Source organism: Mytilus californianus, unplaced genomic scaffold, assembly GCF_021869535.1.
Source record: "Mytilus californianus isolate M0D057914Y unplaced genomic scaffold, xbMytCali1.0.p SCAF_4, whole genome shotgun sequence".
NCBI classification, from domain to species: Eukaryota; Metazoa; Mollusca; class Bivalvia; order Mytilida; family Mytilidae; genus Mytilus; species Mytilus californianus.
In genome coordinates this window covers 84469759-84495095 of record NW_026262690.1, presented here as the reverse complement: position 1 = coordinate 84495095, position 25337 = coordinate 84469759, and the positions used below count along the sequence as shown (strand labels likewise).

Below are 25337 nucleotides of genomic sequence, written 5' to 3'. Positions count from 1 at the left end.
GAGCAATAACACCCCCCCCCCCCCCCAAAGCAAATCCTAACCATCCCTTTGTGGTATGGAAACTTGTAGTATAATTTCAGAGAGATCCATACACCGTTCCACAGTTATTGCCTGGAAACTAGAAAATGCTTATTTTTGGCCCCTAATTCCTTAACTGTTGGTACCATAACCCCCAAAATCAATCTCCACCTTCCTTTTGTGGTATTGAACCTGATGGTAAAATTTCAAAGAGATCCATTCACTTAAACTAAAGTTAGAGTGCGAAAACCAATGTGTCTTCGGACGACGACACCGACGCCGACAAAGACGACGCCAACGATATACCAATATATGACCGCAAAAATTTTTTGCGGTCGTATAAAAATTTGGAGGCAGAAATTTCATTGGCTGACATTGTAATAACCAGAGCAGAAAGTAGGACATAGTGTTGCCAGATCCTTGTGGTGACACATGATTTGCCTACCCACCTTTCTACTTTCTGTTTTAAAGACCATTCAGGACCCTCTGATTTTTTCATAATAATACACACCTTCAAAAATTTGGAGGCAGAAATTTCATTGGCTGACATTGTAATTACCAGAGCAGAAAGTAGGACATAGTGTTGCCAGATCCTTGTGGTGACACATGATTTGTATTTCAATCAGATTGCAGATAGTCCATGAATTGATTCATTTAACATGTACCGGTAACTTAACTTCAAATTAAAAATCAAACAGAAACCAAAAATAAAATGTAAGACAATTCATCACAAGAATAATTTCTTACTTCTGAATAAGTTGCAGTTAAACAGTTCATTGTCAAATGCTGGTAATTTTTTTAATTTACAAATAATATTACAATGATTTGGTTGTTAATGTTAAGAAATATAATATATTGTTTACAAAGCACTATATATCAGTTTAAAACCATCATGTGAAATAAAAACTCATAACTCAAAATCAAATCAAGTAAGGGGAATACTCTGTAATGGATGAATTTCAACATTTATAATTCAACACACAGTGTTGAACAGTTAGGCAATAGGTATTACCTCCTAGATTCTCATCCATTTTGTGAATAGACAAATTTTATTGGGCCAACAACTTTTTTGGGCCTTTTTTTATGGAATAAAAATTAGCATTTATGAATTGAAATTTATACCTTCTTTTTTTTTATATTGCAAAGATAGAAAAATAATTAAGTCAAACAAGAATGAGAATGTAGGAGGTTATCTCATTTGGCTAAATGCATTTAAACAATAGGTACTAAAATGTTGTCTGCGATGAATTGCATTATGCCGAAACCCATCAAGGGTGAGGAATGTCATCAATTGTCCCGTAGTATCTTCTTTGCTCTTGTATTGGCCACATCAACTCTGTCGTTTAGGCTTGTTGCCTGTGTCACAAACAAAACAAAACAAAAAGTAAACAAAAGTGAGAGAAAAACAAAACGTCTCAATTTAAAAATGTCAGATAAGTTTCAGATAAAAAGGTTAATAAAAATATAGACATTTAGTAAAAGTGTTAAATTCTATGATATGTTTACTACTAGATCTAGAGAAAAACTTATTAAAATATTGCTTTATTTTGCAATTCTTCTAAAATTTACTACAATGCTGAAAACAACAACACAAATTACTTATTTAATAATTTGGAGTTAAAAAACTCTTATCTTAAAATCTTAAGAGAATACACACAACATATATGTCTTTGTTTGGAAGCAGCATGCAAAACAAAAAAAAATCCCAAATTTAAGTCAACTTTGTCAACAACATAAATGAAAATAAAGAAGTTTTTTTCATTCAGAATCAAAATCATGCAAAACATAAAATAGAAAAAGAAATGTGACTTCAGACAGTTTATGCTTCCTTAAGAATCTTAGTTGCTCGTTGATTTGCTGCCCCAATACGAGTAGCGTTAGAATCAGCCTGAAATTATACAAAGTCAAATATTGACATACAAAAAGAAATTAAATAATTCTACTTGGGTCCACTTTGTCTCGAGTATGGAATATATCTGAGATAAAATGTACTGAAAAAATAGAACAAGCGAATAAGGAAATTATACCCATTAACAGCACTGGCTTTATTCTATGGAACCAAATGTTGAGTTTTTCTCCCCTGACAAATGTCATAAGTTAATGGTGATTAATTCAACTTTTTCATAACCTTTTTCTATTGTTAGGGAAAAATAAATGAGATTTTTCAAAAGCACTTAAATTCCAAATTTCATTCTAAAAATAAACTGCAAATTAGTATTTCATAACATTATCCAATTCATATTTTTCACAGTCCAAATAAAATCACCAAAAAATCAAAGATCCATAAATTCTGTAAACATCAATTTCAATTGCATCATATTTTTGTATTTTTGTTAGTCATAGCATGTACCTAGACATCTATATTTTGCAGTTTCATAATATTATGATATGTACTCTGCTATTAATGAAGTTTTTCTTTTTTTAAGGGCTGCAAAAATAGCGAAAATTAAAACTTCTGCTGCAATGCTGAAGCAACAAGTATGTGAAAATCTAACATTGGTTCCTTAGAAAGTCAATAAAGCATCATAAACAACGCTAGCTACAACATATAAACACCATTAATTCTCCTTCAGGATTTTATGAGCTCTTTTATTGGCCTCCTTAATGCGATCTTGATTTGATCCAGCCTGCAAAACATGCGTTCAGTTGTTTTTGTTATTTTCAAATCTTTACTTCTATTATTGATATTGTAAAATTTCAAAAGGAAATGTAAAGTACCCTATGCAGGAGAGGAAAAAAAAACCAAAATAAAGTTACATTTATTACCAGATACAAAATCAAATAAAATAACTAATAATTCATATCAAAAGTAACCATTTAATTTTTCCTATGAAATTTAATCAAATTCAGTCAAAGAATGACAGTGATTTTCTATAACCTCAATATGAAACTTATGGATATTAATGTGAATCACCATAATTGATTGAAATGCACAATTCATTAATGTGACTCAGACAGAAGAGGGAATGAAATATGCATTGTTTGACCTCAGAATAAAAATGTGAGCTTTACTGTGTAAATAATGTCATCTGAAGGTATTCACATTTTTTTTTAGCATTTTTCAACATTTTTTAAATTGATTTCTAAATTCACACAAATTCCTAGTTAAGAAGCTAGAAATTTTTAGGAACTACAAATTTCACATCCATTTTTCATGAGAGAAGGCAATTTTAACAACTTTTCCACAATGAATGCCAGTATACAGGTTTATACACTGGCCTGAAAACATTTCTTCTTATCTACATCGTGTGAAACTGCAATACTTAAAATATCATTTAATATTGTGGCAATGTGCAAAGTGACTTACATACTGTGGATTCATTATTATTCGTTGGATACCAATTTTCGTGGGTTTCGTGGGTACAGGTGAACCACGAATTCAAATGTTCAACGAATAACATATTTTCAATAGGCTTTGTATACAGAGATTGGCAAAACCACGAAATCAATTATCCATGAATATGCAAGTTTTCAGCAATCCACGAAAATTGATACCCATGAAAATAAATGAATCTACAGTATTACATTTTTTTAAGAAACCCTATTAACAGTACAACTTTACCATTTACATATCAACTGGTCACTTCACTTCATTATAGTTATCAAAGGTGACAACTTTAATGTTCCACAGTTTTATGATTCAACATTCATAATGTGAATCAATATTTTTAAAACCAGAACATTTATGTTATAGGTAAATACATATGGTTACATGTCATATAAGATCTGCAGAGTTATATCCCCTTTATATTCTGAAAAGTTGAGCATTTGGTGCAGTAATTTAATATCCAGATGAGAAAAACTGTCAAGAGTTATATATACCTTATTTTATATTCTGTCATGACATTCTAAGCAATATATATAAAAGGAGAGATAGGGAACAAGTTAATGAGAAAGACATAAAGGCTTCAACATATGGTCTTCAACCATAGACAGGTTGTCTATATTATTTGTTGTTAAGTTCTAAATCACTATAGGTTTTGACAAGTTGTGAATAAAGGGAGATGCATGCAAATATCATGCTCATATAAAAACCAAGTAACATTTGCGAGTTCCAAAACCATATGAAAACCTACCAAAATATCATGGATCAATACTACCAGGTTTAGTTTATCTCAACTTATAGCCAAAAATTTCAGTTAAGACAATAGCCAAATAAGGCCTTTATTGTATCCTGTCCTTTAATCCTATCATTTGTCTAGTTATAGAGACTACGATATATTGGTTGGCAAAATAATGCCTTTTTTGCAACCTGTGCATTAACTATATCAGTTGTCTATTAATACAGACTACCACAGACCTGTCATTAACACAAAATTCTTTAAAGAACAAAAAAGCTCCGAGACATAAATATAGTAAACCCTAACACGGTTTCTGTGCCATAATATTCAAACATCTAATATACCATTAAGCTGGATTTCATGTCCATTGCCTTAATATCAAGAAGAAATGGTCACAAAGTTATACACACTATACTGTGGATTCATTGTCATGGATACAAATTATCATGGATTGAAGAAAAATTCTATTTTTGGGATATTTGAGTTTCTGTGGTTTTGTCTAATCTGCATTTAAAGCTAAAGAAAGTTTGTACTTTGTTGACATTTAAATTCATGATAATAAGACTCTACCCACTAAGTCAACAAAAATTGGTATCCCATGAAAAATACTGAATCCAGATTATTTAATTTTCTTTCAGGTAAAATCTCTGTGCATAGATACCAATTTCCAGAAGTATAGATAGTTTTATTAATTATACACACCTTATTTGATATTCTGTCCAGTTGATTATTCTGTGATGTAATTTCACTTCCCATATCAATGGCCATATTTCTAAGATTACCTAACATTCCACTGACTTCAGTTAAGTTATTTTCCATTTCTTCCTCTCTAGCATCATTTGTAATTCTAAAAAAAAACAACTAACCATAAATCAAAACATTAAATGAATAATGTACTCTGAGGGGGGGTAGGAGGGGTCCTGATCCTGAAATCCCGGGCTTAAAAACATGGAATCCTGCGGTCCCGAATTTAAAAAAATTTAAATCCCGACATCCCGAAATTCTAAAAAAGAATTCCCGGATCCCGAAATTCAGAGCTTAAAAACACCCGATCCCAGAGTCCCGATAAAGGTCCTACCCCCCTCTACTCTGGTAATCGTAAAATAGTATGTATTTTATTGTTTTTCATGTGACCCCATGTATGTTGTATTTTGTGGTATGATGTTTCTACATACTAAGTTTTGTCAATCTAAGTGCTAATGTTCTAAAAATATGCACTGAACACAAACAATGTTTAACTATCATAGGGGTCAAAGTCAGAAAGACCTGAATACAATATACAACACATCCCAATTCCATGATGCATCAGCATATCAAGTTTCATACAAGGTTTTACTATCAAAGGGGTCAAATGTCAGTCAAAGGTCAGAGTAACTTGACTTTGGTATATGACACATCTCCAGCCAATGATGCAAATGCATACCAAGTTTTGTTAACCTAAGTTTTACAGTACAAAAGTTACGAGCCAGACATGAAGTGGACAAGGATTTACATTAATAGTTATTAGTGTCAAAGTCAAGGTCAGAGTGACCTGATTTTGATAAATGACACATCCCCAGCCCATGATGCATCTGCTTACCAAGTTTGATCAACCTAAGTTTTGACAGACAGACAGACAAGGGGATTCTTTTATACTCACTCACAGAGGTATAATAATTGTGTGCAACTACTGATAGTGTTGAAAATTTCTTATGAAAATCTTACTTGGTAATAAATCCTCCTTGTGGTCCAGCCCCATTTCTTTCATCTACCATAACTCTTGGTCCATCTGTGTTCACTTTGCCATCTTCAGATGCTTTCCATGTTTTATCGTAAGCTCCTCCTTTCTCAAAGTTCTTCATTCTGTTGAAAAATATATAAGATTGATTACTGCCTCTTTGATTGAAACAGAAAGTTTTTAGTCAATTTTGAAATCGGGACTAAAAGATATCAGTACAAGTATAATAAAATGCTCCACTGGGGTGCAGCTTGATACGACCGCAGAGGTCGAACCCTGAACAGTTGGGGCAAGTATGGACACAACATTCAAGCTTGATACAGCTTTGCATTTGGATTGTGATTAAATATTTGACACAGAATGAATGTGGTCTAAGAACTTAAAATTTTTAAATTGGACATTCACCTATTATGGTCTAATATCCAAAATCTAAATACATGGTTAGATTCAGCATATCAAAGAATCCCAAGAATTCAATTTTTGATGAAATCAAACAAAGTTTAATTTTGGACCCTTTTGACCTCAATGTGGACAAAGTTGATAACGGGGCCCAAAAATCAAAAATCTAAATACATGGTTAGATTCAGCATATCAAAGAACCCCATATATTCAATTTTTGTTGAAATCAAACAAAGTTTAATTTTGGACCCCAATTTGGACCAACTTGAAAACTGGGCCCATAATCAAAAATCTAAATACATGTTTAGATTCAGCATATCAAAGAACCCTAAGAATTCAATTTTTGTTAAAATCAAACTAAGTTTAATTTTGGACCCTTTGGACCTTAATGTAGACCAATTTGAAAACGGAACCAAAAATTAAGAATCTAAATACACGGTTAGATTCGGCATATCAAAGAACCCCAATAATTCAATTTTTGATGAAATCAAACAAAGTTTAATTTTGGACCCTTTGGACCTCAATGTGGATCAATTTAAAAACGGGGCCCAAAATCCAAAAACTAAATACACGGTTAGATTCAGCATATTAAAGAACCCCAAGAATTCAAGAATAATACCCCATTGAAATTGGTCAAGAAATAAGCAATTTATACGAAGTATCTTCTTTTGCACAATACTGTGCAATTAAATATTTCTTGCTATTGCGCAATACTGTACAATTGACAATTTCTTGCTATTGCGCAATATTGTGCTATTGGATATTTCTTGCTATTGCGCAATACTGTGCAATTGAAGATTTCTTGCTATTGCGCAATACTGTGCAATTGAAGATTTCTTGCTATTGTGCAATACTGTGCAATTGAAAATTTCTTGCTATTGCACAATACTTATTATATAATAATTTACACATCCTGTTTGGTGTGTATCTCCTACCATATCATTATTATTTGCTTTTAAATATAAACTAGAAATAACCAACTTAAAATGGAAAATTTTAAAAGAAAAAAAAAAAGGAAAGAAAAAAAAAATCACCCCCCTCCCCCCCCAAATTTTTTGAACCCCCTTATGATTCATCACCCCAAACTCAATCCCAGCCTTCCCTTTGTGGTATGGTACCTTGCAGTACAATTTCAGAGAGATCCATACACTTGAACACAAGTTATTGTCTGGAAACTAGAAAAATGCTTATTTTTGGCCCCTTTTTGGCCCCCAATTCCTAAACGTTTCGGCCCCCAAACTCAATTCCAGCTTTCCCTTTGTGATATGGAACCTTGTAGTACAATTTCAGAAAGATCCATACACTTAAACACAAGTTATTGTCATGAAACTAGAAAAATGCTTGTTTTTTGCCCCTTTTTTGGCCCCTAATTCCTAAAATTTTGAGGCAATTACCCCCAAAATCAATCCCAGCATTCCTTTTGTGATATGGAACCTTGTGGTACAATGTCAGAGAGATCCATACACTAACACACAAGTTATGTCTGGAAGTTACAAAAATGCTTATTTTTGGCCCCTTTTCGGCCCCTAATTCCTTTACTGTTGGTACCATAACCCCCAAAATCAATCCCAACCATCCTTTTGTGGTATTGAACCTTGTGGTAAAATTTCATAGAGATCCATTCACTTAAACTAAAGTTAGAGTGCGAAAACCAATGTGTCTTCGGACGACGACGACGACGCCAAAACTACAGTATAGTCACTATTAGTTAGCAATAAAAGACTTTAAGTGTCTTTCAACCTATGAAACTGAAAATCCTTTGAAAGAGGTGTTATAAATGGGGCTAGCAAGAAATTATCTCAAGAAAACAAATTAATAAAAGAAAAGTGTCGAAAAATGAACCTTGAATAATCAGCTCTATTTGATTTTTATTCACTAATCACTCAACAAATGAATCATTACTACAAATAAACATGTCATAAGCATCATAACAGGTGCCTATAGTGAAGCAGAAAGTGCTCCCCCTTCTATAGCAATTCTATTGAAACTTCTGTAAGTAGTGTTTTGTGATCTAATTTTGACCTATTTTGATGTTTGGGAATTTTGATTGCCTCTTAGTATCTTCTTTTTTCCCCCAAAGTATATGATACCAAGAAAAATCAGTCATTTTCTTCACCAGTTGAAATATTATTTGATTAACATCATTTAAGTTGACCTACAAATTGACTTACAATTTGCATTACACTTTACATTTTTTCTTTAATCAAGGCACTATCCAGCTTATATAGTAATTAACTATATTTGTATATATACCGTTTCCATGGCAACACACATAACCCACAACATTTTTCCATTCCTTCCAGATTTTTCTCTGCATCTTTCATGTCTTGATTAATCTGGTCCATACCTTCTTCGATCCTATCAAGTTGTTCTAAAGAAAATATACAATAAGGCATGATACTGACTGATATACCGGGTAATGATCATGTGACATGTCAAAATCAACTTAATAAAGGCCTGGCGCACAAAGAAAATTTTAAAGTTAAAATGTTTATTTTAAATTTTGAAATTTATATGTCTGCAGAACTATTGGCATGGCAGTAACAGATCCAGGGTCTGATACTTTTCATATTGTCATAAAAATTAGGAGGGGTACTTATTGGTAGTAATCAATATATATAAAGATAAAATTTGCATGCTTTTTTCATTTCTTTTATCAAATTATTTGTATTGTCACATTTAACTAACCTACAACTTATTGTAAGACATATTAAAATGTTTTCATATTCTTTTTGGCATTACCTATACTTTTTATGTGTTCATATTCATGTCTTAAATGCTTATCTATGCATTTGTAAGTTAATTGCATATAAATATTAAGATAAAGCTAGCAACAATCAATTAATCAATCATTTTATAATTATAGTTTTATCCTAATAAAAGTTTTTTTATGTTGTGTGTTGTGAAATTGCCAGACTTGTAAAGATCTATCGGACATTATTATAGTCTGATCTTAGATGCCTCCTAATTGTCTAATTGATTTTCAATTGACAAAATGATAAATTTAATTGCTATGGCAGTCAGAAACATTAATGTAATGGTGTCATTTTTGCTTCTAGAACGTATGTACTTCAATTCAAGTAGTGGATAAACCAAATTGGTTTTATTGAATATATGCTTTCTAGAATTTCGTCTTATGCAATAAATTCTGCACTAGAAAAGCCTTTTGAAAATGTTGAATGTATTACTGTGGATTCATTATTATTGTTAGATACCAATTTTCATGGATTTTGTGGGTATAGGTCAACCATGAATTATGATTTTCAACAAATCACAAACTCTCATAGACTCGTATGCAAACTTTTGCTAAACCATGAAATAAAATATTCACCAAAATACATTTATTCTTCAATCCACGAAAATTGGTATCCACGAAAAATAAATGAATCCACAGTAACAATTCTAAATGAGGTTGCATCGGCTGAATATTGATACAAACAAAGCATACAATAAATCCTTTTATCAAGGAAAATGCAGTGGCAGATCATATCCAGACTAAAAATGTTCAATGGGTATAGTAAAGAGAAAACAATTAGTTTTTTTTTTAAAACTGATATTAAGAAAAACTACATGTTTAAAAATAGACTGTTGACACTGAGATATGTCTTCCTTTAATATAACTATCATAGTATATTGCAAATGGTGAAATTAAAATGGCAACACCGATACTTTAGCTTGTAAACTATGCGATACATTCAAAGTCAATGAACCATGACTGAAGGTGCAGGGCCAAATAACCTCCGTGGAAATGAGAAATCTTAATACAATTGAATACCATCGACTTGTCATATTTTGATCCCAGTATTCTGACCTGAACACAAACTTTAACAACTAAACTATGCAAAACATCCAAAGTCAACGAAGGCATGATGTGGGGGAAGGGGCATATAATATCCATGAAAATGAGACTTGCAAATGCTATTATACATCTGCATGCCAAATATCATCGACTTCCCAATAGTGATTCATCTTAAACTGACCTTATATTTAACATGTAAACTATGCAAAAGTTTCAATGTCATTAGACTATGACTGAAGGGGTGGGGCCAAATAATCTTCATGAAATTGAGATGTGCCTATTGGGTATTCTTATATAAAACTGCATACCAAACATCATTGACCTGTTGTTCTCCCTCAAACTGACTGTGTTACAAACTTTGACATGTAAACAGAGCAAAAGTTTCAAAGTCAATAGACCGTGACTAACAGGGTGAGGGCAAATAATTTCTATGGAAATAAGATGTGTTTATTTTAATACAACTGCATACCAAAATATTTTCAATCTACCACTAGTAGTTCCTCTTAAACTACGTAATCACAAACTAATACAGTGTTGACATTGTTGCCAGATACAGCACGCCTAAGTTTCGCTTTTTTCGACTTTATCCAGGAGAGACAATAAAGACTGAATGATGAACAAATGTTTGGTCACGCCTCAATAATTCAATCAAAATTAAAGCATTAAACAAGAAAAAGGTGTCCATATGACACCATTCAGTATTGCACTATAATAATCCCATATTCAGAGAACCTCAAAAGCTGTGCCCATACCATAATTGTGCATATATTTTAAAAGGTTCACATCATAATAATAATAAACATGTGTGCTATTGAGTTTCAAGTTCGTGTGACCAAATCTTCTTAACTACCTTATACCCCTATACTTTAACCTACTCTAAGCAAGATTAAAATTCAAATTTGATATATTTCTTTAAAAGTGCACATCATAATGTGACCACAACTTATTGGTACACTACATTAAAACAAAACTTGATACAGGACAGTTGGATCAACTGAGTAACAGACAGACGGACAGACAAGAAAACATAATGGCCAACACTTTACTATTTATTGTAGACCAGGCATAAAAATGAAATTGTAATTAAAGTAATTTCTGGACCACAAGTTTTTCATGTTCTAAATGTATATATCTTTTTGTAAATGACATTGTATATTACAGCATGAATAAAATGACCTTACCCCCTTGTTGGTCCAACATAACAATGGTTTTAATTCCTACATCTTGGGACTGAAATAAGGGTAAAATAAAAGAAAATAAAAGCATGCAACAACATAAATATAGCCAACACAATCCTTCTCAAGCATTTATTATCATATGTATTGCAATTTTAAATTCTACACAGTAATCCTAGACTTAGACCGGGAATTATAAATTAATTACTTTTGGAATTTTCTTTTTATTTTCTTTTTATTTTAAATCTATCTTCCAATTTATAAAAATCCTAAGCTTCAAACAGAAAAATGAACAAAATCTATAAACTCAATTTCTGTGGGAATTATACTTCTTTTCATTTTGTGTGTCCTGCACAGGATTTTAACCTTTTTTCTGTTTATTGCACATTTTAAATTAAATTTTCTATGATTTAATTGACTTTGCCTGACAGTGTCAAGAAAGCAATTTCCATAATTAAAAGTAAATCCAATTCTAAATAAAGCAAGTGCCATAATAAATATAAAGCAAATGATTTACTGGAAGTAAAAAGAAGAATTGTTTTGGCTATGTTCAATAAAGTAAAGTGCTGACAATAATAAACGCAAGCACATTGAAACCTTACAGCATTTAAGTTTCATACTTGAAAATCTATGTACTGTGACATGCAATTAATGTTCACATATTTTAATTAATCTGTTCAAAAATAGTCTTTAACAACTGTTCTATGAAGTCTGTAAGATTTCAATGTATATATTTCTGCCATAAAATTAAATTGGTTTGGTACTAAAGCCATCCCTACATCCTAATAAAGGTCGTTAGAATCAATAAAACTAAACTATGCTGTCTGTGTGAAGATAAATCTTTTTATATTCAAACTTAAGTAATCTGAAAAAAATCCTATAAAATTGATTCTACACAATTTCAAATCAGGAAATTAAACCAGATGTGCCAATAAAGTAGCAACTTAACAACACAAAACAAAAACAACCAAAAACATCCAGAGATCAAAATATAGTCTTACACATAAGACATTTCTTTTCTTTTGGCTGATGGCTTGAGTTCATTTTCAAAAAAAACAACTGTAATTCTAACAAAATTATTGGTGTAGATTTTTTTACATTGTTATCAATTAATTATAAACTCATTCAATTAAGGACCCACGAAATGTTTTACTGAATCTATAATTACAGCTTTTTGGATCCATTTAAAACATCATTAAAAATTGTAGCTATTTTCAGATCAACTTTAATAGGTGCTTAAAATTTCCATTAAAAAAATCATATAAAAAGGGGGGAAAATAAGCATGTGCCTTTACTGTAAATTACTCAATTGGATAACATTGCACAGAAGTCTACTTAGTGAAATCTACAACAACATAACAACAACAAAAACAACCACTACTTAAGTCTAGTAATATAAAATATGAAAGTTGTTTCTTGAGGCCACACTAAAAATAATTTGTTGTTCTTAGACTTCTCGATTAACAAAATGACACTTTAATATTACATCTTTTTTGTATCTAAATTTTCTATTATTTTAATCAAAACATCAAACTTTAAAAAACAATCTTAAAATTCATGTCTTTTCCTTGGCATATTTTGGTCTGCTCATTAATCATATGTAAGTTTATATGATGAAAAATTGAGAATATTGCTCACTAGCCTCTTTTTCAGTTGAAAAAAAACATGCAAAACAAGGAAGAACTAATGAATATGGAAAAGTCTTCTACTTTATGTTATGAGAACAGTGAGTCAGTTGAAAAATCTTTACAAAGTTAATTACAAGGGAGATTCAATAACTTCTTTTTTAAGTCTTAAAACAGAGAATACAAATGTTCTCCCCTAAATAACTTGGCTTAGAGGACTGACCAAAAAGGAGCAAAATTTTGTTGATAACAAATATCTGGACTGCAGGAAAACCACATTTGATTTTACTAGACCTTATACTTAACTCCCAAAATAAACAAAAAATTATATACACTTTTTTTTTAATTACTTGTATGTTACAAAAAAACTTTAACTGAATCCTCTATTACCCAGAATTCATTAAAATTCAAATCATTAAATTTGTATAAACCTAAGAACAAAAACACCTTTGCCAACAAAGATATAATGTCTGAGCTCCATCGTACCTATACCAAAAGCACAAATAAACAGCCATATTCACTCAAATACACATCATCCCTAAAACAGCTAATAGAATTCAGGAAAGACACTATCTATAAGCTTGGACACACTAAATGATACAACATTTAGCTACATTTGTGTTGGCTTTTATATGAGGGTTACAATACCACATCAAAAGGAGATATTACCCATCATGCCTCTTACCTCCTTGTTCATCCAACATAACTAATGTTGTTATCCCTGCCTCCTTACTCTAATATTGATTGGTTGTAATAAAAAATTACTACCATGTAATATACTAGTAATCTTAAATATAGGGTTAGATTTACTACAAGATTGTAATAAAACAAGAAATTCACACATTGTCGTATTAAGCATACCCCCACTTGTAAATCAAAGTAATGGAACCAGGAAGTAGGTGTCTCACAGATCCAAAAAACCCTCACACATTTGAGCTTATAACTTACAAGCTATTGACTAAATATGAAGTAATTCTGTACATAAGTACTAGAGAAATGTGTGCATATCGATAAGTCAAAGTTTCGGCAAACATGATGAAAATGTATGACAGGTCCAAAAAGTGACCACACTGTACAACTTATCACAGACAAGCTGCTGACCTAATATGAAGTCATTCTAATCAGTAGTACCTGACAAAAGTGTGATAAAAATATTTCGTTGGACGAATGGATGGACGAACGGACAAAGTGAATTCATTATAGCCCACTTTAGGGGAGAGTATAATATTACCATCTTGTAGTAAAACTTTGCACATGGGAGCTCTGACTTACTAGAAGACCAACTGACTAATCATGTCAACATTATTCTAACCAAATACATTAAAATGTAATAAAGTAATAAAAAATAAAAGACAATGTAATAAGTGTTAAGTCATAGTGGTTGTGTAAAATAAAAAGTTTTCATTTTGTGCATCATGCCTGTTCTTACCTCCCTGTTCATCTAAGTTTACTAATACCGTAATCCCTGCTTCCTTACTCTAAAGTAATGACGTAATTATTCATACAAATTTTACAGCACAAACCATTTCTGTGTTAATGTATTTTTTTGCTGGCAACTGAACAGTTTAATCCAAATATTAGCTTTAAAAAAAAAATTAAGTTCTGATCCAATAAGGCTCAAGTGAAAGATCTTGGTTCAGGCAACTTTACTTTGATGTACTTGAATTCCCATATTGAAATATTAATCCTGACATTTTATATACATCTCTTGATAAAATTGAAACCAAATTGTCCACTTGCAAGAAAATTGGGGACTTGCAAGAAAATTGGTTAAAATATGTATGGTTTATGCTGTAATGTTATAAATTGTGATATCATGTGTATCTAAAGTTTTTACATGGGCTTTACTCTAAAATGACTGTTTCAAATGTTACATCTTTCTTTATTTAAAATCTGATTTTTTCCACCAATTCATGATTTTTAAAGAAAACTATGAATCCATGTATGCTCTGTCAAGACTCCAAGAATGGAAAAAATAAGCATTTCTATAAGTCTATATCTATTTAGAAATTTTTGTACTGATCCTTCCTGATTAAAAAAAAATGTGAATTATTTGATACGAATAAATTACAGAGCTTTGCCCATATAAATCTTTTCATACACATATACAATCATACACTAAATTATGAAATCTGCAACATTCTTGTTTAATGCAGGCAAAAAATATACAACAACTAATCAGTCAGTCAAAAGTGAATCATGATTCTTCAAGATAACATGTGAGTACAGATGCTTAAAAATGTCCAAGATGACCAGTGAATTAAGTGTAAATATAATTCCACAAGATAACACATGAAAATAATTTTTCATACTTCCAAGTTGACAAGTGGAAAAATATTTACCTTTCTATGGATACCAGTGATACAGAATGCTTTTAAAAAATCTGATTTTATTGTGCCATGCTTTAATCTTACCTGCTTGATCATCAATGTTTACTAGTATAGTTATCGCCACTTCCTTACTCTAGTGATAATTTTCAATGAGAAACATGCCACTGGACGTTAAGCAAGCAACAATCAATCAATCAATGAGAAACACCAATTAGTTATCTCCCTTTAACTAAGATTATCAAGGGGAGACAATTTAACTTACCCCCCTTTGACCTAAGGGCTAAAGGGCAGTTACTGATTAACTCTCATTGTTAGTCTTGTTCAAGGTAGATAACTGGCTTGTGCTTCTAGTTTAATCTCAATGAAATCATTGTCAAAGCATGTAAGCAAGACATTAATAGGTGTCTTTTTAATGTTTTTCTTCAATGTTTCTGCTTTTTTTAGGAATTTGCAGCAATGTTTCATGGTACAACTTCACATGGGATGGGTTTCATTCATTGTTAAAGACCTGAGTAAGCCTCTGTAAGCCTCTGTTAGATCAGTAGACATGTTTTTGGTTTTATCTGATTGGTTCATCTGATGCTTTAAGGGCATACGATATAGTAGCAGGGGAGCTATCAAAGCATCAACATTTAATGTATTGTTTACAGTGATGTTGATAATAGGCATAAAAAAAATTGCAGGGAAAACACACAGACACATCTAATCAGATGCAAAGCAAAGCAGACATGCTGTTTATGGAAACTTGTGAAATATACTGCAGGCTAACAAAGTCTGGTTATATTTCTATTATCAATAAGTTTGAATAAATGACAGTGATTTGTATAATGTTGTGATGAATCAGGTAAAAAGCCTGCACGATGATGTTGCAATAAGAATCTACTGCAACATTATTTAGCACAGAGAGAGAAAATGTGATTTCATGCATTATAAAATGTAGGTTTTCTACTTTAAGCTTAAAAATAAGAAGGTTGACACAATGTTTTTGTCTTTTGTTATTGATGGTGGATCAAAGCAAGATCTCTTCTGTATCGTATGCCCTAAAGTTGTTCTTACTATGTCTGGTTTTATTTGTATTTCTTTTAAAACTAAAATCAAATTTTGTGTCGGTACTAAGTTAGGTTATCTGCCTGATATGCTCTCCTTTATATGTTTGTCTATGTTTTCTTTTTTGAACAAGATTGATGTTGGTGGCGTTCTGCAGCTTTTTGGTAATTCTAATTATCCTTTTTTCATATATCACAATATGTATTATAATAATAAGATTTTTTAACAGAAAGTCTTATGATCTAGTGAAAAAGTTAATTTCTACTTAGTAAATGTTAAAATTTATCATTAACAGTAATAGCTTACTTAAGATTTGAAATATTTTGTTGTATATATTTACAATTCCAAAATATTTCTAACATACCTCTTCACACATCTGCAGCATACGGCGGGTACTATCCAATGACTGAAAAATAAAGATAACATTTATTTTCACAATTGCAAACTTTCTTTTACAGATAATAAAATAACACATATATTCAGTCATACAAGGTGTAGAAACAAAGAGAAAAGTTTTACATTTCTATTCTAGAGCGATTACATGTCTTCATTTTGGGAAGGGTAGATTCTAGAATAAAAAAAATAACGTTCAATTTCACAAAACAATCACAAGCATTATGCTTGCACAAGTTACATATATTTTTTCAATCAAGAGTTTATTTCCATCTGTCTTATATGTGGTTTGTGAAACACTGCCCTGACAAACTATAAAGAAGGATTAGTCTGCAAGATCCAGACAATTACATATACAATATTAGGTCAATGTCAGAAAAATATAAATATAAAACTGGGGAAGGGTGAGGTTTTATCGAGCCCTTCCCCAGTTTTGTGCCCAATACAAAAAAAATTATATTTTTCTGACATTGACCTAATATTGTTTTTATACTGCAACTTAAAGTAATACATTGATAGCTATTTAAATTGTAACACAAATTTCAAACTTATTTTCATCCCTTAATGAACCCCTGATTGTGGAAAAACTGATCCATGATGAAATTGACATTGCACAAAATATAGCTGTGTTACAATATTTAGGAAATAAATACACAACTAGTTGCAGTATAAAACAAGTTGAAGTCTTTTCTGACTTAGTCAATTCATGAGGATAGAAAAGGTACAATTCATATCAAAATTTATTTTCAACCCACCTCTATTTCAAAATGACACCAGCTAGACCTTTTCAGCTGTTTACTTCAAAAGACACAATCTCACTTATATATTTGGACTGTCTGAGTGCTACTTTTATCTTACTCTGAGATAGCTCTGACAGCCTTTTTAGGACTTGCTGAGTTTTTTAGCTGTCCCACTGTTAAAGCAAGTCATCAAAAAGACTGTCGGAGCTATCTCAGGGTGCTTCCATCAGCACCATGATATTTTCAGCTGGCAAAAGTTTCCACATTTGTAGATTTGGTAATCCGCAAACATCCTGCGACTAATTTCACAAAAAATCTTATGAGAAAAAATACTTGTAAGTCATGAACAATTTAGGGGAACAATCAATTTGTGTTGTAAGATTTTTTTTGAAAAGTGGCCCTTGACCTTATTCTTCAAAAAGAGCAGACAAAAAAGAAAGGAATCATAAGAGGACAGCTTGATCTAGTAACATCTTTATCATTTCATACAAAGATGAGCAGGCGGTCAAAGATTTCCTTGCATTAATATTGGCCGAGTTCAAGTATGAAACTAAGTTCCATATTGATTATATGTTTTGTTTATGGATGATTACTTGATTAAATGACTTTATCATGTAGGATTAGTTGATTTCAAGAGAATTGTTTTTCTTCAAAATCAAAACATACATAATTTTTTTATATTGAAAACACCCAATTAATTTTTCATTTTGACTGTAGCTGCATATATCAATTAATTTCATTGGAAATGGTAATATTTTTTTGTTACCAAGAGCTGTATATATAAGGCATTAAAGCCAAAATTGCTCAGGTGGAACTGGGTTAATCTATGACATAGTTATTGTAATCAAACCCATTCACATGAGCAAATTGGAGCTCGGAAAAATAGCTCTTGATAAAATTTTAATTTCACTGAGCAGTAGAATGAAAATTGCCTAAAATATGATCATTTGATACTGCAAGGTAACAGAGGACTTCGTTTGTAAGACCCTATAGCTCATTTCCATCTCATAAGAAATGCACATAAAAAGGCCATTTCAATTATTTAGTTTGAATAAAAGAAAAAACAGCCGTGCATCTATCTATATGGAAATTGCTGCTTTAAAAAAGGACATTTCAATTATATAGTTTTGAATAAAAAGAAAAAACAGCCATGCTATTTATCAATATGGAAATTGCTGAAAAAAAAGGCCATTTCAATTATATAGTTTTGAGTAAAAAGAAAAAACAGCCGTGCACTTATCAATATGGAAATTACTGCTTTAAAAAAAGGCCATTTCAATTAGATAGTTTTGAATAAAAAGAAAAAACAGCCGTGCATTTGTCAATATGGAAATTGTTGCTTTAAGGTATTGCACACCATAACAATGAGTTGGTTATCTGGAGAGTCCATCAATTAATTTCATTCAGAATTCAATATAATTCTAGCCAAAAAACATCCTCCAGTACTCGAGTACTAATTGTCTACTGACAATTCATTCTACCACACAAGGACAATTTTTTTCTTTTGTCATTGTTTATTGATATCCATGGAAACAATTCCTTTTTTATTTACAGTCAAGAGCTATAAAACATTTAATGGCAAAGCGCAATCACTAATTATTTATGAATACACAATGTTCATTTGGCAGAAATGTTTGAACTCGGTATAATTTAAATAATTGTAATATTTGTTATAAGCACCACTATTGTGATCAATCACCATATCGCTACCAGGACATATCCCCCAAAGACCCCTAAATCAAATTTCTATTATAATGTGTATTATATCTCCTCAGCAAATTAAGCGGTAAAAAAAGTTAAACATAAATAATTGATATATAATTCTATTCATGCGAGTGGATTCCCCGAAGCAGAAGCTTTATCATGGAAGACTTTAGTAAATTTAAATATTGGTAACTTTGAACTTTGTGTTATACATTTATTTAAATTGCAGGTGTTACTGTCAATGTCTTTGCAAATTTTTTTATCATGCTTGGACAGTGTATTTGAGGTTTGAAGTTGTTTTTTTGTATTTATGCACAGTCATCTTGCATAGGTCAAAAGAAGTGAAATTCAATTTAATTGCATAGTCTTCCAAGCTCATAGCCCTTACACAACCCTCTTAACTTGTTAAATGAACTTAAAAACATACTGTAACATCAAATAAATTTACTGTATACTTTATAACCAGCCTGTCCATGATATTTTCAAAAGTCACATTCCCCAAAAAATAATTTTATGTCTGATTTTCCTGAGAATGGAACTTTTGGTTATAGTAAACCTTCACTAAATTTTGTATGGCAAGGGCTAACAAAAAAATGGAAGAGCATTATCCAGACAACAACAAAAATTGCCAAATGGAATGACAAGTGGAGTGACCATAAACATTACACATTTGGCAATTTCATAACTGCTTGGTCTTTAAGTTTGTACAGTAAAGTTAACTAGTTTGCCACTAATAACGACTTAATGTCTGAAGTCTGTTGGTTTTTTTTTGTTGTTGGGTTGCTGTCTTATTAGTGTATACCCCACAATTACATTTATAAATTCTTTCCAAACCTATTTCTTTTGAATATTTTCATTTAGAGAAGTACAAATGTAGAAGTGTTCAAAAGTATGCAGTACTATTCTTGCAATTTTTAAGAATTTTTTACTGATTTGTAATTTTGTATGGAACTTACCAGTACCCAGTAATTATCTCGAAGATTTTTTTGTAAAGTGAAGTATTACTGAAAATAAATCTTACTTCAGAAATAACTCCTATAATCATAAATGATCATAAAACAAATATACAGCCTAGAATAGAAATCGCTAGCTAATGCTGTGCATGTCATAAGATCTTTATTTTTAGAAGCAGACAATGTTTTATATATCATTAATTGATTCTTCACTTAAGTGTACAAATGTCAGGACACAGACAGATATAAATATGTCTAATGCATGGTTTAGAAAGATGAAAGTATGACCAAGTTTCAGGATGACCTTAATGGTATAAGAACATAAAAAGTGATGTTCTAAAAGTAGGAAATAAAACTGAATTTTAGAAGATCTTTATTCAAACATAAAAAGATTTTTTTTTTCTAAAAACAGGAGATGAAGCTGAATTTAAGATGATCTCAATGTTAACATAAAAAGAATTGTTCTGAAAAAAAAAGACGGTCCTGAAAGGTGGAAGAAAAGCTGAATTTCAGGGAAATCCAAAGGTTACCTAATAAGAAATTTCAGAAATTCCAAAGTAATTCTGAATTTCAGAGTAATCCCAATATTATTTTAATCAGAAAGGTCTAAAAGGAGGATGGAAGTAAAGCTGAATTTAAGGGGATCCCAATGTTACAGTTACCAATAATAAAGTTTCCGAAAGTTGAATTTCAGGATGTTGATAACCCCAATGTCATCATAAATAGAAAAAATAAAAGGTGGAGGTAAAGCTCAACTTCACTGTGATCCCAATATTAACCCAAAACAACAAAGGTTCCGAGAAGGCAGATGTAAAGATGAAATTCAGGATGATCCCAATGTTACAAAAAAAAAAAAAAAATATTCTAGAAGGCAGAAGTAAAGCTGAATTTCAGTATGTCTACGATACAAAAACATCAGAAATATACAGTTCTAAAGGTTGAGGAGAAGACTGAATTCCAGGGTAATCCAAAGTTATTTATCATAAATAGTAATTTAAGCTTCTGAAAGGCGTAAGTAAAGCCTAATTTCAGGGATATCCCAAAGTTCCCATATCCAGAAAATTTTAGAATCTGAAAGGCAGAAGTAATGCTGAATTACACAGTAATTCCAATATTATCATAAACAGAATAGTTCATGCTCTTCCTTATTAGGTAAATGTTCAGACTTTACAAGTCTAATGTATAATCAACTTCATTACACGTATCTCTCAGGACAGTTTTATTGGATTATCTACGAGACATCAATGTAAATGTTTAGTAATTACATGTAGATCATTACTTCTAATGAAAGGTTTTCTCACTAGGATTAATCAAATAAACTAGTACACATAGTACCTTCATGGGTTATCTTGTCCTATTAATTTTTTTCAAATGCCAAACTTCCCTACTTAATTGATTTCATTATGAGTACATTTGTACTTGCTTGTATTTCAGATATAGTCTTAAATTAAGGCCAAACTTCCCTACTTAATGGATTTCATTACAGTTGTACTTGCTTGTATTTCAATATAGTCTTAAATTAAGGCCAAAATTACCTACTTAATGGATTTCATTATGAGTACAGTTGTACTTGCATGTATTTCAATATAGTCTTTAAATTAAGGCCAAAATTACCTGCTTAATGGATTTTATTACGAGTACAGTTGTACTGGTTTGTATTTCAGATATAGTCCTAAATTAAGGCTAAACTTCCCTACTTAATGGATTTCATTATGAGTACAGTTGAACTGGCTTGTATTTCAGATCTTAAATTAAATAGATGTTCTTTGGTGGAATTTTTGATTGCATTATCTATTGGCAATTACTTCATGCATATTTGGGACAATTGATGAGAGCGATGATTAAGAGGGGTGAGGGATTTACAAGAAAAAAATTTCTGTACTCTTATCAAATTCAAAACTTTATTGACATACAAATCAACTGATATGATATGATTTGTGACTAAACTAACAGTGCTGACAATGCCTTTGTTGGATAATTATGAGCAGTGGAAAGGAGAAAACAGATTCCAAAATAAGAAAACAAGAGTGCACCCGCTGAAATGTCTCGCCTACTATACTGACCATTGATTTTATGTTGATAGTCCTACATATAGAGTTTTACTACAAGTATCACATTAACATTTATGATCCAAGAAATTGAGGTCAAGGTCAGATAAACCAAGCTGGAAATACATGTACACCTTTAATACAACCATTCCATACACAGAATATAGATGACCTATTGCTTATAGTATAAAAGAAACAGACCAAACCATGGAAATTCTATACTGACCAATGAACCATGAAAATGAAGTCAAGGTCAGATGAACCCTGCCAGACAGACATGTAAACCTTAAAATCATTCCATGCATCAAATATAGTTGACCTATTGCTTAAAGTATCTAAGAAACAAAGTTAACCAGGAAAACTGAACATTGACCAATCAACCATGAAAATGAGGTGAAGGTCAGATGATACCTGCCAGACCGACATATACACCTTACAATCATTCCATACAGTAAATATAGTTGACCTATTGCTTAAAGTTTAAGAAAAACAGACCAAAACACAAAAACTTAACATTGAGCAATGAACCGTGAAAATGAGGTCAAGGTCAAATAAAACCTGCCAGACTGACATGTACATCGTAAAATATTTCCATACACCAAATATAGTTCACCTACTGCATACAGTATTAGAAAAACAGACTAAAACACAAAAACTTAACATTGAGCAATGAACCGTGAAAATGAGATCAAGGTCAAATAAAACCTGCCAGACTGACATGTACATCGTAAAATATTTCCATACACCAAATATAGTTGACCTACTGCATACAGTATCAGAAAAACAGACCAAAACACAAAAACTAAACTACGACCACTGAACCATGAAAATGAGGTCAAGGTCAGACAACACCTACCAGTTGGACATGTACACCTGACAATCATTACATACACCAAATATAGTAAACCTATTGCTTATAGTATCTGAGATATGGACTTGACCACGAAAACCTAACCTTGTTCACTGATCCATGAAATGAGGTCGAGGTCAAGTGAAAACTGTCTGACAGGCATGAGGACATTGCAAGGTACGCACATACCAAATATAGTTATCCTATTACTCATAAAAAGAGAGAAATTAACATTACAAAAAAAATCTTAACTTTTTTTTTCAAGTAGTCACTGAACCATGAAAATGAGGTCAAGAACAGTGGACATATGACAGACGGAAAAACTTCATATCATAAGGCATCTATATACAATGTATGAAGCATCATGGTCTTCTACCTTCTGAAATATTAAGCTTTTAAGAAGTTAGTTACTGCCGCCGCCGCCGGATCACTATCCCTACATGTGTATGTCGAGCTTTCTGCGACAAAAGTTGAAGACTCGACAAAAATAATACATGAAGGTTGAATAAAGTGTCAGTATGGAATGTTTTTAAAGGAATAAAACTGGTAAGAATTGTCTGTGATAGTCCTGGTGATGTGTATACATTATTTTATATTCAGATAGAGAAATTTTTTCATACATTTTTGAACATCTTGTATTCATTATAATTCTGCTGTTCTTAACGCTAGGACCCATACATCTTCGTATGTTACATTATTTACTCAGAAATTTTATCACTCATCTGCATATTACTCAAAGTTTATACATAAAAGCTTAGGTCTAATACCAATAAATTTCATACTAGAACTGAAAAGGGATTTATTAATTTTACCTTTCACAAACCCAAACTTTCTATTCAAATAATCTCAAATTTGTGAATACATAGTGTTTTTTACTAGACTATTTCTATGATGTAAGTTTATACAATATAATTCTCAAGATCTTTCAATTTTAATGGACATTGAGTGAAGTATTAAAGAACCAGTATTTAGTTTGTGTAGCATTTTTATCAATGTCTGACAAAATGCACTGTGCAAAAGAAAAGAATTAAATACAGTGGTTTAACTTGGTCTATGATAAGTTTATAAATCCAACACTGATAAATTTCCTTACAGACCTTCCATATTTTTATTTTTCATAAACACAGATTCTTTGTCATTATTATAGGTCTATGTGAAATGGTTCTATGATACATTTAATTCAGATGTGATAGACATTTGATCCACCAGGCCTTCCCGTCATAAAATCTGCTTAGACTCAGAAATCAACTTATTCAAAATACTGGATTTGGTCTTTCGAGCACAAATTTTGTTCTACCAGTACTGAGTTATATGACTGAAGGACAAGGACTAATTATAAAATAGGGATCATTTTAAATATCACTTAAAAATAAACTAAAAGAGATTCTAACAAATCAAAATAGAAAAATTGTTTGAGTCTATTTAATTTGAACTAACAAACAAGTAACTGAAATATGCAATCACGAACCAATAATAAAGTTAAGAGACAAACTAAAGTTGTATAAAGAACTGTTAACCACTTTCATCTTGAGTTCAGTAACTTTAAATACGACTTTGAATTTTGGCACTGGTCAAAATACTAAAAAGTTTATGTTACATTTGTATTTATGTTGCACTAAAAATCAAGATGCAGAAAAAAATTCACTGGTTGTAGCCTGCAGACAAGTGCTAAATTTAAAAACTTTATCTAAGAAAAAATTATATTCAAAAACATGAATTACTTGGATTGCAGCATTATCCAATACTTCCTGAGTTATCACTCCGTTTTCTCCTTCTGTCGCCACATCTGGAACTTCCGCAACATCCGAGTGATTGACATTATTCATAACTTTTTTTTCCTCAGAATATCACTTTATTAAATAATCCAGTCATTAAAATAATACAAAATTATTTTTTCCTGAATTTTCAACGCAGAAACTGTAAATTCATAGGCAAATATTGTATGATAAAAAACGACACTCTCCAGTAATCAAGATACAAGATCCTACCAATCCAATTAAGTTAAATCCATGAAACTTTTAAATTAAAAAACTTATCTTATCCTAGCTTCTTCTTATAGAAATTTTCTGTCATGTCAAATTGATAAATATCAACTGAACAAAACGAATAGTAATCCCATCATCTTTTAAACACTGCATGTCACATTTTAACCATCACGTATTAGTAACACTTTAACCGCTCCTTTCAATGTGAAAGTGTATCCTCTCTATTATCAAACACAAGTCTGAACACCAAACATCAGACTCTCTACAGGATTGATACATTAGGTATGGCCATTATATACGTGATCTACAGAGCCAATACGTTAATACCAACTATTATACACATCTACACTGAAGAATTGACTATTATATAACTATTCCGATATGCCATTGATCTTCGTATTGATTTTGACAGAATTTTGTTTTTGATAATATTTAAAGCTACTACTCCCCGAGACGTGTATTGATTGATTGGAATCAGACAAGGAAAACCGTC

The 25337-nt window shown here is 31.4% G+C and overlaps 1 protein-coding gene across 10 annotated transcripts in view; it reads right to left on the bottom strand.

Moving 5' to 3' along the window:
• Positions 1-25337, bottom strand: part of LOC127738764 (synaptosomal-associated protein 25-like) — a 102913-nt gene that overhangs the window by 62925 nt on the left and 14651 nt on the right. For 2 of the 10 annotated variants that reach the window (XM_052250128.1, XM_052250132.1), the window contains exons 3-8: positions 16536-16577; positions 11176-11224; positions 8449-8566; positions 5784-5921; positions 4782-4926; positions 944-1906 (exon numbers count right to left, since the gene is read on the bottom strand). In XM_052250128.1, the coding sequence (XP_052106088.1) occupies positions 1838-1906; positions 4782-4926; positions 5784-5921; positions 8449-8566; positions 11176-11224; positions 16536-16577 (561 nt within the window). In that variant the 3' untranslated portion in view covers positions 944-1837. Of the gene's footprint in view, positions 1-210; positions 1907-4781; positions 4927-5783; positions 5922-8448; positions 8567-11175; positions 11225-13479; positions 13529-14223; positions 14273-16535; positions 16578-24580; positions 25157-25337 lie in introns of those variants that run through there. The other 8 variants (XR_008000159.1, XR_008000160.1, XM_052250127.1 and 5 more) reach the window with 8 other exon arrangements.